This window comes from Sebastes umbrosus, chromosome 10 (assembly GCF_015220745.1).
Source record: "Sebastes umbrosus isolate fSebUmb1 chromosome 10, fSebUmb1.pri, whole genome shotgun sequence".
NCBI lineage: Eukaryota > Metazoa > Chordata > Actinopteri > Perciformes > Sebastidae > Sebastes > Sebastes umbrosus.
Window position 1 is genome coordinate 11,590,187 of NC_051278.1, and position 15,610 is coordinate 11,605,796.

Consider the following 15,610-nt stretch of genomic DNA (forward strand, 5'->3'; position numbering starts at 1 on the left):
GCAAAGAGCACAGCAGTTGATTTTAGCCGGTCTACTATTTTATTGCGTGAGGGAAAATGCTAAATTATTCATTCTTCCAGCACAAAGCCCATAAAATATACATAGTTATTTACAAATTTGTGTGGACGACACGGCGACATGTATAAATAATACAGATGTGTGAAGTGTTGCTGCTGCTGGAAATTTCACAGAATGCATTTATCTGCAGGAAGGAGAGTTCAGCGGCGGTCAAAAGTGGCTGGTCAGGGAAAAGAAACAGGTCTGTGCACACTGATGCATCATTTCACCTTGTTTCTCGCTTGCTATCTTAAAGGGACAGTTCACCCCAAAATCAAAAAATACATATTTTCCCTCTGACCTCTATTTATAAATCTAGATTGTTTTGCTGTGAGTTGCAGAGTGTACCGTAGAGATGTCTGCCCTCTCTCAAATATATAGGTGGCACTTGGCTTGTGGTACTCAAAGCGCCAAAAAAATACATTTGAAAAACTCAACAGCAATGTGTCCTTCCAGAAATCATCCTGACCCGGTTACGCAAGATAATTCACAGACCTTGTTGTTAGCAGTTTCATGTAGTAACTATTTTCTTTCTATCGAACTACACCCGCCAACCGTATCACCACGCAGAAGGAAGCGTGTATCTACTCATAGAAGAGAGGCCGTCACAAGCACGAGCCTCTCGTCCATGAGTAGATGCACACTTCCTTCTGCGCGGTGATACAATTGGCGGGTGTAGTTCGGTAGAAAGAAAATAGTTCCTACATGAAACTGCACATGACAAGGTTTGTGGATTATCTTGATATCTTACGAAAACGTATTCCTCATTTTCCGAGTATTTTCCTACGAATGTCCAGAAATATGTGTCAATTTCTGCTCGTCACATGTATGCCGTTTTTTCAAAACAAACTTCCATCTTCACAAGAAATAACTTGTTTAGGTTTAGGCAACAAAACTACTTAGTTAGGTTTGGGAAAAGATCGTGGTTTGGGTTAACATAACACAGGCATATCTTAAGTACGCAGGTTATGTGACAAATAAATCAACGTTGACGTCTGGTTTCACACGGGATACAGACAGCGGTCTCCTGGGCGTAAATCCGGTGTTTTTTGACCCACCTATCCATCCCAACCTCCTACCTATGCAACATTTTGGCGCTCTTTATACTCCCTGGTTCACAATTACGTGGATTACATACAAATTCATTACGTAGGATATATACAAAATATAGTGCATTACTTTTCGTAGGTATAGCTATAAATGGTGTGTGATAACCGGGTTATGATTTATGGAAAGAGCCATTACTGTTTAGTTTTCCGAATGTATTTTTTGACACTTTGAGCACCACAAGCCGAGTTCCATTATATTGGAGAGAAGGCAGATATCTCTACGGACAATATCTCCAACACTCGGCAACTCAAACCAAAACAGTCTAGATTGAATAATAGCACTACAAGTAAGAGGGACACTATCTAACATTTTTGATTTTGGGGTGACCTCTCCCTTTATGTTTGTTGCTCACACAGAAAAACAAGGTGATAATCAGGAACATAAAAACAAGAAAAAGCAGTGCGTGGGCTATACCTCATGATCAGACAGCTTGTTTTGCTCGTTCCCCTGCTAGCTGATAATAGAGTTGGTTTTAAAAATCGTGACACCCTGAACTAAACTGATAAGGATTACTTATCTCGGTTGTTGTTCGAGGGAAACAATGCAGCGGGACTCGGTCCCTGTTAGAGGATTTGAGAGCAAACACCACTCATCAGTGTCACTTTGAGTCGTATTCCAGACAATCTGATGTTAAATAAGATCCACAGCGGGGACTTGCCGGCTTCACACCGAAATAAATACACACTCCGCTGACACGGTGTGAGCCTTTCACACGCAGTGGTGGTACAAGCTGTATTTTCCAGCCCTAATCTATTTTTAATCCTCCCTCCAACAAAACCGCTTTAAGACTTGTCACCCGCCTTCCACAGCTGTCCTTTCAATAAGGCTAATGTCAGTGGCATCAACAAATCCGCGCCATGCCGTTTCCCTCTGAAGTGGGTGACAGCTTGAGTTTACTGGAGCACGGCGCTTATTTCATGAAACTTTTTAGGAGCCGAGTTATTTCTTTGTGTATGTTATCCAGAGATGAAAGAGTTGCCGGAGCAGAGTATATCTATTTAAAGAGGTATATAGCAGGATATACAGTGTGTTCTGCTACTTTTTTGACAAGGGCTATCGGCTGGAAAGATGAAGCTAATAAAGAGGCTCTACATCACGCTGGAAATTATAAGTAATTAAATCGAGCTTTGACAGGACTTTAGAAGGGAACATTTTCAAATGTGTCACACAGGAGAGAATTAGTGGGTTATTAGTGGTGCTGCAGGCATCTTAGAGAGCATATGAACTATTTTGGTGTAATAGGCCTTATATAGCGCCTCCCGCTGCGCTCAAACCATGTCTGGAGAATCTGCTTTTCAGCAAGATAAAGGTAAATTACTTACTTACTGACTGATAATGTACAAGTCATCGTTCTTCAATTATAGCTCCGCATGATTCCAATTAGGTCTCACGTAATACTCCCCAAGCCTGCACCAAATATGAGATGAAGTAAATGTGTGCTTCATCTCCCCAAGTTTGAAGCCATAAAAGCTCCCTCGCAGGCCCCTTTACGCTTTGCAGCAGACTCCTGGCCCATAAATATTACGCTGTTCCTCCCCTTCATTCTTGATGTTAACTATGCATGATGCTCTAATCACTTTCCTCATCTCTTTTACCACATTATCCCCTTGAGGAGCGGTTATTTACATAATCAGATATCATTCCAGCTGTCATTTATCCTTTTGAAGATTAGAGATATTGGATGTAGTTTTTCTTGTGCTGTTTGATACCATCTTCACTTAGGAAAGTTGTGGACCTATAACCAGTGAGACAAATTAAATATACACCACGTTAAAGCGAGACTGAGAGGAGATATAACAACATCTTGTTCTTACGAATGAGAATGAATGAATGAGTTGAATTCATAAGCAGTACAACGCACGTCAGGGGTTTTACTGCTACCACCTTACTTGGTCTGGTATGACCAGTAGCTTATGGCGGCTATAACGTTAGCTAAAGTTAACTTTAGGTAAATATTGCTGTATAATGCACATTACTGAGTGAGTTTGCTGGCTTTATAGCTGTATCCCAAACAGTGCTTGACAGTAATACGGTGACCAGATGTCCAAGTTTGTCTGGGACTCTCCTCAAATATCTGTAAAACACTGAATTGTCCCGGTATTCACCATAATTAAAATAATAATATTAATATTATATATGTTTTCAGTGCTTACATAGATGTTTATAATGTCCTGTCCCACTCATTATTACTGTACATAACCCAATATAAAAGCATAAACAATGCACCATGCCTTGGAATTCAGTACTGGTTTGTCTGTATGTGTGTCCATCAGTCAATGTGTTGTTGTTGTTGTCAAGGCTGTTGCTATGACGCTTGCCGACTCTCTCCGACAGAACCTGTCAGTACGCTTAACTCTTAGCTGTCATGCCGAGGAGAAAGTCTGTCTTTTCTAAAGGAGCTCCAGGAGGCTCAGTCCTTCCTTGGTGAAGTGTAGTAAAGCAATGAAAATGCTGCGGTCTGCACACTGCAAGAGTAGGTAGTAGTCGTGCACGGTGGAAATGTAGATATAAAAGATCAAAATTAAGACGGTCAGATAGCAATATACGTAATAATAGTTACCGTACATTACTATTATTAACGCTCCGTAACCTCAAAGCTTGTGCGCTATTTTACTGTTACAGTCTGGTCCAGTAGATGATCCAAAAAAGGAGAAATGTGAAAACTCCACAGTTTACAGGGAGTTTTTGCCTTTATTTGAAGGTTTACAGTTATTTATATTATGTGAGTTCTTAGTTGGCTTGCTGATGTTACCCTCTGGTAAATCTACTTTTAGAAATCACTTGTGTGTGTGGATTTCACTGTAACGGTGGAACAGTGGTGCTGTGGTCAGTCACCGGGGTTAACGTTAAGCCAGCTTTTGGTGGTCAGTAAACCAAAATGTAGACTGACAACTTCTTGTTAAATATTTATACACAGGTCAAATACAGAATATAGGCCATGTGGATATGGAGGATCTGGAGTTGTTTAAAGGAAACGTAGTCACAGTTTGACATGTGGCAGCCAGTCTGGAAGGATTTGAAGTTTCAAATAAAAAATCAAAATCTGAGTTTCTGAGAGTTTCCTGCATTCTGGTGACTTTTAAAGAATGAAAATAAGAAAATAATAAATACACTGCAAAAGTATTTTTGTTAAATATTTACCGACTTTTAATTTTACTTTTAATTCTCCGGAAAGAGAACGGAATAATTCGCCCCTGTGGCGTGAACTTGCATGAATCTCTGGCATAAACTATTATTCATCAGTTTTCATTCATTCATTTTTTGCACCTGCTTGAGTATTTCTTTCTCTTAGTACTCTCCATTTCTCTCTCCTTCTCTCACTCACTGAAGGCGCTTTCAGATACCATGCGACAACCTTTTTTGTCCAATTGCTTGAGCCGCGCCATTGCGGCTTTTCGCTGCGTCGAGCAAAGCCCAACTAAAGGCACCGCAGATAACGAAAAGGAAAAAAAAAAAAATCATAAATTGGGAGAAACACAGGAGAATTGTGACTCCGAGAGGAAACCGGGAGAGGGCAATGAAAAATGGGAGTGTCCCGGGAAATTCAGGAGGGTTGCAAAGTATGCTGGCAGCTAAATGTTGTATCGTTTCCTGTTCGTATAAAACACTCAACTTTACTGATTTCTTGTATAGTACAGTAATTGCAAAAACAGTATGAAGGTTAGCATATACTGTTGTGGTCGTTGTTTAGCAGAAGTTCATTTTGTCTCACTTTAGTGATGTCTATGGTAATTTCATACCAAACTTTGACAGACTGAAATCTGTTAGAATACAACAAAAGGGAAACATTCATAAGCTTTTTAGAGAAAAAATAAATAACTGTCCTTGGCAACATGTAATGTTTGTAGCGGGCACTATTAAAGACCATCAGCTAAGCTGCGGCAGCCCTGTCACCCCTGTTGAGATGCAAGCGCCTGTCCTTACCGCCAGACTGCTTTTGAATTATTTACCGCACACGCCACTGGTTATGGCTGGATTTTTACAACACCACGGAGCAGAGTGCTCCGCGCTTACTCAGGCACAAAGCGCCGCACATAAAAAAAGAGCAGCTCAAAGAGGCGGCGGCGGAGGGAGGCGCCGGCTGTGAGCAAATAGTTGCACTCAGTAGGTGGCTTTACAAGAGCACTCACCATGCACTCTGAGATTGACAATGTAATGCATTTCAACATCTTAATGTAAATTCAATACTGTGCTTGGAATGACCTCTTTTTACGGTCAAGAACAAAGACATGTTGTGTTGTCATATCAACACATTTGATCTATTAATTCATATCAACTATAGGATGCATTTAACCACGGGCAGCTCTGATGCTTCTAACAACACACACTCTGTTACAGTAGTTAATAGGGGTGTAACGATTCATCTACTACATCGATGTATCGATTTATATCTCTACGATCCAACTACATCGATAGGTCCTCTGCAACTTGTCCTTCACGGGGGTTGATCTATATATCGATCTAAAATCGATTTGCAAAGTAAATAATCTATTGTATCGATACTAAGAATTGTATTTAAGCAAGACAAATGTTATATTGATGTATGTTTTAGCACTTTTAATAGTAAAAAAAATGTTAAACGTTACTCCGGTTCACTCTCCCTGTGTATGATGTCAACGACATGCGCCAGCAGCACCAATCTCAGAAAGACGACAACAAAATGCAGCAGGTCGAGGGCAGGGGAGAGCCAGACGAACGAGAGATTTTCAAGCCGTGATTGAGGTCCAACGTTGTGGAAACATTTTGGCTTTTGCAAAAAGGGAGAGGTCCTTGATAAATAGCTCGCTGTTTGCAGAATATGAAGCAGGTGCAGAAGCAGCAGGTTAAACTCCTGTTCATTTAACTTGTAGTTATTTTATTATTTGTTAAATATTGCTCTGCCTTGTATCTTAAGAACTGAAGCAGCAGGTCCTGAAGTTGCAGTTTTTATTATTTTCAAATAAAAGGTTTATGTATTTTCCGTTAATCATTGTTTACTTGTTTATTAATTTATCCCTGATTCCCTTACAAGAAACATTTTGAGGAATCTTGACCTGCACTGTCCAGTATCCAGCTGTTTATTGATTCATTGATTAAATTTTTGGCAAAATAAGGTTAATGTATCAATTTCAAGTCATTGAATTGTATTGTATCGTATCGTATGGTATCGCTCTAGATGAGTCAAATATCGTGCTTGAATCGTATCGGAAGGTGATACGTATCGCATCGTTGTAAAAACGTATTGTTACACCCCTAGTAGTTAGTAATAAGGATGGGGACTCGAGCAGACCTCTTGAAACTTTTCTAATATCATCAGAAAAATGAGTTTAACAACAGTGGAAAAGAAGTAAAACTGCAGTGCTGTTCCATATCCACACTGAGAGGAGGAGACAAGTCATGTACCTGCAAAAGCCACCTGTCAGTGCTATTACGGCGGCCGGCGTGATCGCATGGACAGCTTCGTCAATAATGTTCCCCAGGGACCGGGCCTCTGCTTTACTGACAGCCCTGGAGATGTCTCCATAATGTAGAAAACCTGCAGGGAAAAGACCACGTGGTTATTAGTCTGGGAGCCAGCCATCAATCATCAGCCATTTGCTCTGGAGAAGTGGAGAGTCAGGGTGAATTAAAAGCAAAGTAAAATGTGATGCGTTCTGCTGGCTGATAGAAGGCGACTAGCGGTGCACGCCTGCTGCAAACACAAGAGAATTACAGCCAGTGTAGATACGCATCTAAATTATGATTGATGGATGGATGGGTATCTTGTTGATTTCATGCATCTCACTTTGTATTTTTTCTGTGCTACATAAAAATGGTCTTTTTCTTCCCTTAGAGCACACAGAGCCACCCCGCCGGTTCATTACAATATCTTAATTAATATTTCTGTCTCTACTGCAATAAAATAAATGGGATAATTCATGTATCTGTTCTTTTAAGATTTGCAGAATACGGCGGAGGGATCAGGGTTCAAACACATTTCCCGTGTCAAAAACTGGCATTATTTCTCTGCACGCAGCGGAGACTGCAGTGTTCCGAATGATGGATTATGACCAGTTTGATGAAGATGTCTGTCAGCATAATACATCATCGCATGGAGTTTCTAACTGAATGGGAACCTGCGAGCAGTGTAATATAATGTTTTGAATTACCACCTCATGCAGTGCTACAGTGAATGCGGCATCCAGCACCATCCTAAGCAGCAGCAGAAGAAGCAGACAAATGAAAAGCTGCATATCAGTACTTCCCTTTGAAACATTTAACCACGTACATTAAATGCTCCGTGGGATTTCTGTCACCGACAACAATTGAGGCTGATGCTATCTTCATGTCTGGATGCTTCTACAGTATTCTTGTTCACTCAGCAATTTCTTTCAGATTTGAGCATCACCTCAGAGAATAATCACTGCAGATACGTTCTAAGATATTCTAACTTCTTCCTGTTTTGTTGAGCCAAATCATTATTATTTGTATGTTTTCAGCCACGTTGGTCCAGACTGGAAATTCTCAACACCTATATAATTGGATTCCTGTAAGATTTTGTACAGACATTCACGGTTTCCAGATAATTAAGCCTACTGACCCCTGACCTTTCCTCTAGCACCACCAGGAGGTGAAATGTCTCAACAACTATTGGATGGATGCAGTTCAGTGTAGACATTTACAGACTGTGAACTTTGGCAATCCCCCCAAATTCCATCTAGGTCGTGATTTGAAGTAGTCTAACACTTTGGTTTATGACCAAATACCTTCAAAACTAAAGACATTCTCATCAGCCTTAGCAAATGTTTGCAGCTGAGGCTGATGGGATAGTTTTGCAGGTATATTGTGCAGCAGGGATGACGTATTTTTTTAGGCTAACCAGGAAGTTAGTATCGCCCTGGTTCCCTCGACAAAAATGTTCCCATCGTGTTTGTTTTTTGGGATTATTGCAGAAGATATGCTCTGTGGCAAACAAACGTTTATGATAATTGCACGTTTTGTTCAGCAAGATAATCTCCACAAATGAACACCACTTCTATGATTTTTGAAGTGTGAATGTAATCGGCAGAAGTAAAAAGCTAACGTTAGGCTGTAAACAAACGCCACCACGGTCGCATGACTTCACGTCACCAACACTAAGCTAAAGGCGGACGAGTCAGCGTGATGATGTTTAGTAGTCCCATTTAGTCACTTGTTAGCAACCACCTTTTTTAAGACACTGACGTATTTTATGTCGTAGAACAAAACTTTAAAAATCTTTTCAGCTTGTGTTAAACACAGACATTATTTCAGGCATTTAACTAAAAACCCATTCAAAAAACGAACCGACTTTAAGACGAGGGAACCGAAGGTGCTAAAATGCTAATTCATTTCCGGGTTTTAGGACTCATTCCTGCAGCACTCGATTTGTCCAAAGTAATAGACAAATTTAAATTTTGACCTGATGAAGTTTAGGTATCACCAAAACCATTACAATTCATCCTGAGGGGGACAAGAATGTACCAAAATTCATGGCAATCAATCCGATAGACAGATATTTCACTGAAAAACACATATTTCGATCTCATGGTGGCGCTACAGGAAAAGTCAGGGGATCATCAAAGTCAGTAGGTTCCACCCTCTGGGGACCCTGAATGTTTGTACAAATTTAATGACAATTCATCTAATAGTTGTTGAGATATTTAAGTCTGGATCAAAGTGGCGGACCAACCGATAACCGTCAACAGTTTGGTTTTCTTCACAATGAGTATTTCAGCCTCACAGAGCTGCTAGCGTGACTGTAGACAAACATGTTCTACCAGCACCAAATTAATTTACTGCAGCTCTGGAAACTGTCCAAACACCTTCATCCAAAATCAATCTGTGATTAAACTGAACAATAATATTACAAAAGCAATGATTCCCCGCAGACGTATGAACCAAAACCTTCCTTTTACAAAAAGCTCTAGCTGAAACACATCATAGCTCTCCCACTGGAAGTCAGCGACCTCTCACGGTCTCTGCTTTGTTGGCCCTCTCTGCCCGGCTGATTGATGAGAGCTCATGGGAATTCTACAGCAAGCGTTCCCCTTCACAGTCACTGTTCATTGATTTTTATTAAAAATCCCCCTGCTGCCTTTTCCATTGTGTTTTCACTGTAAACTCCCTGCTGGTCACATCTCATCTCACTTTAGAAAAAAACACATTACAGCTAGCGCCTCACATAAGGAGCCTCCTATGGGACCAAAAAAATTCAAAATGACATGCAGGCCCCCCCCGTCTCTTGGAAGCAAACTCGAGTTGTAATTTTCAGTCTATAATTTGTGGAGTGGCAGAGAGTTGACGTACCACTTTGTTGCATCCGGTTTAGTTGAACGCTGCGGTCTGCCAGAACGTCGCTGAATGAGCGCAGCCCTCCGCGGTACCACTTCTCCGCCGTCTTAGGTCCAACCCCAAACACACTTGTGAACAGCTGGCAGGAAACGAGGTAAGGACGTAATCAAGAAGACATGCTCTGAAATGACAGGCTCTTCTCAGGGTAGGGGGGGGGGGTAGCATTCAAAGTTTTGAAGAGCAGCTCTATGTCCTTAAGAGATAGCATATGCAAATCATATTTTCGCAGCAATTTCGAAGCACCAAAATGGAGAAAGCAAGCGAACGTTGGAGTTGTTTTTCGTCTACTGACCTTAAGTGTTTGATACCTTTCATCGGAGAGGATATTCTCGACTTCAAACGAACGGCCGCATTGAAGGACGTCCTGCAAAATGTAAAAGTAGATGATATTAGAAACATGCTCTTAGGTGTCAGCATCGGCATGTTCCCCCCCCCCCCCAACCCCCCGGTTTCTGTTCCTTCAGCAATTAACAAATGGCCTTAAATTGCCGCTCATTTGAAAACAGTTTCCACTTAAATCAGGTGCTCCTCGTGTCCTCATTTCCATTTCTTTTCAAGAAATAACGACTTTGTTGTTGTGAAACCTGGGATTAATACCGGTTTTATGGCGTTCATAAAAAGCCCACGGTAATGTTTTCCCCCTGCTTCTATTGTTTGCTCCGAAACAACTTTTGTTCTGCGTTTAATTGTCTGCCGCTCTCAGCAGAGCACGGCTAATTTGCTGGTCACATTTTAACTGTCTCCATTTATGTGAAGACATAAAATGAGGCAGCAGTTATGTGGTTAATATCATCATGCCATCGTGCATTGGGGAAATTGTAAAAAGTTGTTGCCTGTATATTTGTGTTTTACAAGAAGTATGCATGTTAAGCTTGTGCATGAAGGGATGACATCTAGTATCAATGAACCAGTGAACCTGAGATCCACGCTGAGTACAGCGCCGTTTAAAGCAGCCTTCGCTGCTCAACGATGCATCCAGCCGTCCACCTCTGCTTTTCAACCCTCGAGCTAAGGCCATCCCTCAAACGCAGGGATAATGCTTCAACACACTCCCTGCTCTGGGGAGGACACACTTCTCCACATGCACGACGTCTCTCACACACACAGAAAACACATACTGACTATTCATCCCCAACTCTGCCTCAGTGCTCCCAGACTTTCATGTCAGTAGGTTTATATCTTTTTTTCCCACTTTGAATGTTCAGCGAGCGGTTCAGCCGCTGCTGACAAGAGTGTCACTCCGATGTTCACAGGCACATCAAGCGTTTTGTTTTTACTCTCTTTGGTTTCACTTTGTTTTTCGTGTCATGTCATTTTCTTGTTTTGAGCCGCGATCTGTTCAAAGAGACAACCTAGCGGAAGAAACCTCACCGCTGGGTGAACGTCTGAATCATGTAAGAACAACAACAGGGAGAGGTCATTCACAGCCGCTCTAATTTAGTCTCCCGGGACATTTATGTTATTTTGTTTAATGAATCTGCCTCGGCGCTGACAGATTTGACAGATTTTGAAACTTGCTCTGAGACCTGCCGTGTGTCTGTTAGGTGTAATGTGTCAGAGAGTTGGACTGCGGAGCTGCACCTTGTTCTCCTACAGGGACCCGCCGTTCTCTCCGAGCAAACATTTCTCGACACTTTCCCTGACAACTCGCCGTGATTTCTGCCCTGAGCACGACTGTAGGTGAGGGGATGATTGCCAAGTGACCCAATAAGACTTTTTTTCTCCCCCAAAAGCTGAGATAAATCGGTGTGATGCCTGTCAGTGTGTGCGCTCAAGTGTGTTTTGTTACCGTGTCTGTCTAGGACTTGAAATTTCAAAACTATTTTTGATATCTTGTTGAAAGATTGTATTTTTTTTAGCCTTCAATAACTCACAGCGAATGCGTTCTGCAAGATGAATTCCACTCTGGTGTCACCTGAAAGTATACATGTATTGGAGCAGATTGGTATTGTTAAAAGAAGAAAGCTACATTCTTATTGACAGCGCACTAAAACAATCTGCACAAAATTTGAAGGAATATACCAAAAAAGTATAAAATACTCCATGAAGCGAAGAAAAGTTTGGATCTTGCTCCCACACAGAGGACAGCAGCTTTTATCTATTTATCTCTCATAACATCAAAATGTGAAATCTTCATGATAAGTCAGCTGATAATGAGTCGTATTAAAATGTTTGGTAATGATGATGATGATGTTTTAACTGCTGTTGATTGGGATGAATGTTAATGGCCTGGATGTGGTGTACATTGTGAGACTGCGTGGTGGATTTTAGCATTTGTTTTACATATTTTTAATATATGTTTTATGTATTTTGTGTCTTATGTCTATTCTATAGTCCTCTGGCTCTAAATTTCCTCTCAGGGTAAAAAAAAAAAGTATCAAACTTCAGCATCAGTTTGCTCCAAACATCCATTCTTTCTCCCCAACATAGCTGAAGGCCCTGAAGGAGATAAGGCTGGTGTTCTGTATATTTTTCTTATTGAAAACAAATCCCATGTAAAGACCAAAATCGTCTCTTACTACTATACCTGACTTCTGTCTGTGGCACTCAACCCCAACCCCACTAGTTCTGAATATGGCCGTAAATCTTTAAAAACAAGTAAACAATGCATAGTTTCATGCAGTAAATAGTGCATTTGTTAGGTACTATTTCCAGTGGAAGATTATTCTACATTTGGTGTATTATTAAGTATTTACATCAGCAGGACAGTGTGTGTGTTTCATTGGCTCTACAGTGTCTGTGTTCATCGTTTTCAAGGAACAAGTCATCCAGAGCAACAATGTGACTCATTGATGTGTTTTTTTATGGACGACAATGGAGCTCTATGGCACAGAGAAAGAAGACATATCAGGCTTTGGCCAGACAGACAGAACTTGTTAGTAGGGCCAATTAATTGTTGGGTCTTTTCATGTGATTAATTTGCATGTTAAAATACTTTTTCAAACTGTTGTTTTTGTAATGAGTACTTTCACACAGAACATGAATATTACGCGGCAAAAAAGCGACAATTGTTTTTACAGACAAGGCCGATTTTCTGAGCTTTCACACCGCTCATAAAGGCGTCAGCCAATCACATTTTGCGCAACCAGTTGAGATGCGCCTATATTTATAAAACAACAACAAGGAGGCTCCGTTGTCTGAACCAGGACGGCAAAGTTTATTACTTCTTTCAACCTTGACAAAGGCTGCGCAGACCAGATCCACTCCTTCCATTCTTACCTTTCACAATAAAAGCCCAACACATATATAATATTCGCAGGCGAGTATTTTACATTTTCATGCCATTTTTTCGTCACACTTGTGATTTAGAACATACTGAAGTTGAATATCTTTCTATGGATGTTTTGATGTTTAGACACATTTTTACTGTGACTCTTCACTGTAGCAACCTTTGGGAAGGAGCAAAACATTGAAAACCCAAACACATGATATCTTTAACTGAGGTGACATAAACCAAATTGAGACACCCACCGACATCAAAACCTGTGTGCAAAATTTGCTACAAATACTTTATACTTAGCATTACTGCTGACTATTTTCTAATGCATTTCCCAAAGTGTCTAAAGGATTGACTTTCTCCCTTCAAGGCAGCCACTGAATTTAGATCATTTGACAACAGTATGAAAATCAAGTTCAAGAGACCTGAGAGGTGCGCAGTGAGAGAGGTAATCCATCACAGTAAACATTGCATTATTTATCGTTTGCACACAGAGAATGATTTGAAAACTCTCCTTGTTTGGAAATTTAAAGTCAGCTTATGCTTTCAGTCAGAAAATCAAACTAGTATGGCTGCCCAAATAAACAACAGTTGTTTCATGTGAGTCTCAACACATAATACAAATGGATTGGCTGTCAGCTGGACTCTGGGCCTTACCTCCATGACCTCCTTACTGTGTTTCCCCAGGCAAGGCAGGTCCTGAGTTTCCCCGAGGCACCGCACCGCCCAGGGCAGACTCTTCAGCACAGACGCAGCTCTCCTGAAGGCCAGGCATGGACCCTCGACCTCGTTGAATTCATAGCTCTCCGCTAGCACTTCAAAAGCATCCTACAGGGAGAGGTGGGCAAGGACACGTGAAGGAGGAATATTTTAGGAGAGAAGATAAGATGGATAAGGCGGGCTTATTGCATGAATCACCAATTCTTTGAAACATGTAAATAAAGGAAAGACAATGAAAGCCCAGGAAAGAAAGAAAGCGAGACCCAGCACCGATGTGTAAGGTGTGCATTCACATGTGAGATGCACTGACCCGAGCAGGAACCCAGACAGGGAAGGGAACTCCCTCCAGTTCCTTCCTCCCCCCCTCTTTATCACTCCTCTCCGTGTCCCTGTCACCGTCACTTTACAGAGGGACGTGCTACATGTTGTTTTTTCTTCTGGATGACCGGACAGAGACATTAGAGGCTGGCGAACACCAGAAAGGAACCTGTCATTTTCCACTTGTTCGCAACAGTCTCCCCAGGGGGCCGGCCATGGGCTCTCCCTTTACAAAGGCAACATGTTCAAACACTCAAAAAGGACGCAGTCGGGATCATGGAATGAATGGATCTACAAGAGAGAACAAAGTCTGCAAACTTTCATATTAATAATGGATCAAATGACTACTATAGGTGAGAGGGGTTACTTGTAGTGACAAACCAACACATGACCCTACAGTGCCCCACAACCAGGCTCTGATCCAGTCCAGCACCAAACGAAAGACACACAAAGTAAGCAGTTAGCTGGTGAAAACAATGGAGCATTTAGCAGCTAAAGAGACGGATATTTCTTTAAGAAGTTGGTGGACACAAACTGAGACTAACACAAGCTATAAGGGAGAGTGAATATTAGACTTACATGTGTCGGGCGAGGAGAAACATGACTCTGAATTAATAATAGGCCCTTTTTATGGAAGACAATAACATAAATCGTTCAAGTGTGTCAAAGTAAGCCGTGAAAGTGTGACAGTGAGCCAGCATGCGCGAAAGCACTCAGGCATCATTAACTGTATTATCTACACCTGTGGTTTCTCCCAAATGTCAAAATGTCTGCTGTGAAAAAGAGCGGTGTTGCTCTGTGTCTGCTGGATGTGTGAAGAGGCAGCTGTTCGCCAAAAAAGTTTGTAGTTTGTATACATTTTTCAACTTAATAAGGTGATATTTCAATGTTGTATGGCTTGTTCCCGCTGTACCAAAGTGGCCAAGAAATCAGTTAAATAATAATATATTATGTGAATCGGAATCAAATTAAAAATAGTTCTAATAGTGCTGAATGTTGGAGAATACTTAGGATATACTATGGGACTTCTAGGATTCAGCACAATGTAGGCCATTTTTCTTGAGGGTTTAATGAAGGTGGGTGAGTCAAAAAGTCCAGGGATAGTTTCATTCCCAGTCTGTTGGTGGTAGATAACCTCAAGTATGTAACAAATGTCTGTATAAAATGTTAAAGCAATCCATCCGGTATGAGATATTTCAGTCTGGACCAAAGTGGTGGACTGATCGGATGAGCGACCGGCAGAAAATCTGTGTAGGTGGACATGAGTGTGGCCTATATCGTATGTACAGATGTATGGGTTTGACCAAAGATTCCAGGAGAAAGAAATGTAGCTCCTCCACCTCATAGTTCAGGAGTTATGAGTGAAAACATAAAGGGCTTTGTAAAAAGGCCCCATGGTGCCACTATCTTCACCAAACCCTAATCAGTTATTGCACTTCAAGAGAATGAAGTGAGAGAAAACACTTCACCGTCACACTTTGTGATATTGGCGTGCAGCTGAACATTTGTGCTGCTGCTGAGGTGATGAGCTACCGTTGCGGAACCAAGTGGAGGAAAACATGTCACCACATGAGGGTTGGATCGTCAGTACAGCCATTCATTAGCCAAAAAGGTAATATTCTTATGTGGGCTGCGACAAAACGCTTGAATTGAGACTGCTGTCTGAATGTGTCTGAGAATGGAGCAGGTTGGTGCCGTGTGGAATAAAGAGCTGCAGGTGGGCTTTGCGCCTGTAGTAATATGAGAACTCCCATTATTTCTAATAGGTAGCACTTTCCTTAAGAAATGAAGCTAGTTTTTATTGAAGCAAGAAGGTGGAAATCTCTGAAATAAAGTCCCAGTTATGTTCTTTCTATT

The 15,610-nt window shown here is 41.3% G+C and overlaps 1 protein-coding gene across 1 annotated transcript in view; it reads right to left on the bottom strand.

Moving 5' to 3' along the window:
• Nucleotides 1-15,610, bottom strand: part of dntt (deoxynucleotidyltransferase, terminal) — an 86,806-nt gene that overhangs the window by 47,660 nt on the left and 23,536 nt on the right. Inside the window, exons 4-7 of the mRNA XM_037781412.1 lie at nucleotides 13,373-13,543; nucleotides 9,791-9,862; nucleotides 9,454-9,577; nucleotides 6,550-6,682 (exon numbers count right to left, since the gene is read on the bottom strand). Coding sequence (XP_037637340.1) covers nucleotides 6,550-6,682; nucleotides 9,454-9,577; nucleotides 9,791-9,862; nucleotides 13,373-13,543 — 500 coding nt within the window. The remainder of the gene's footprint in view (nucleotides 1-6,549; nucleotides 6,683-9,453; nucleotides 9,578-9,790; nucleotides 9,863-13,372; nucleotides 13,544-15,610) is intronic.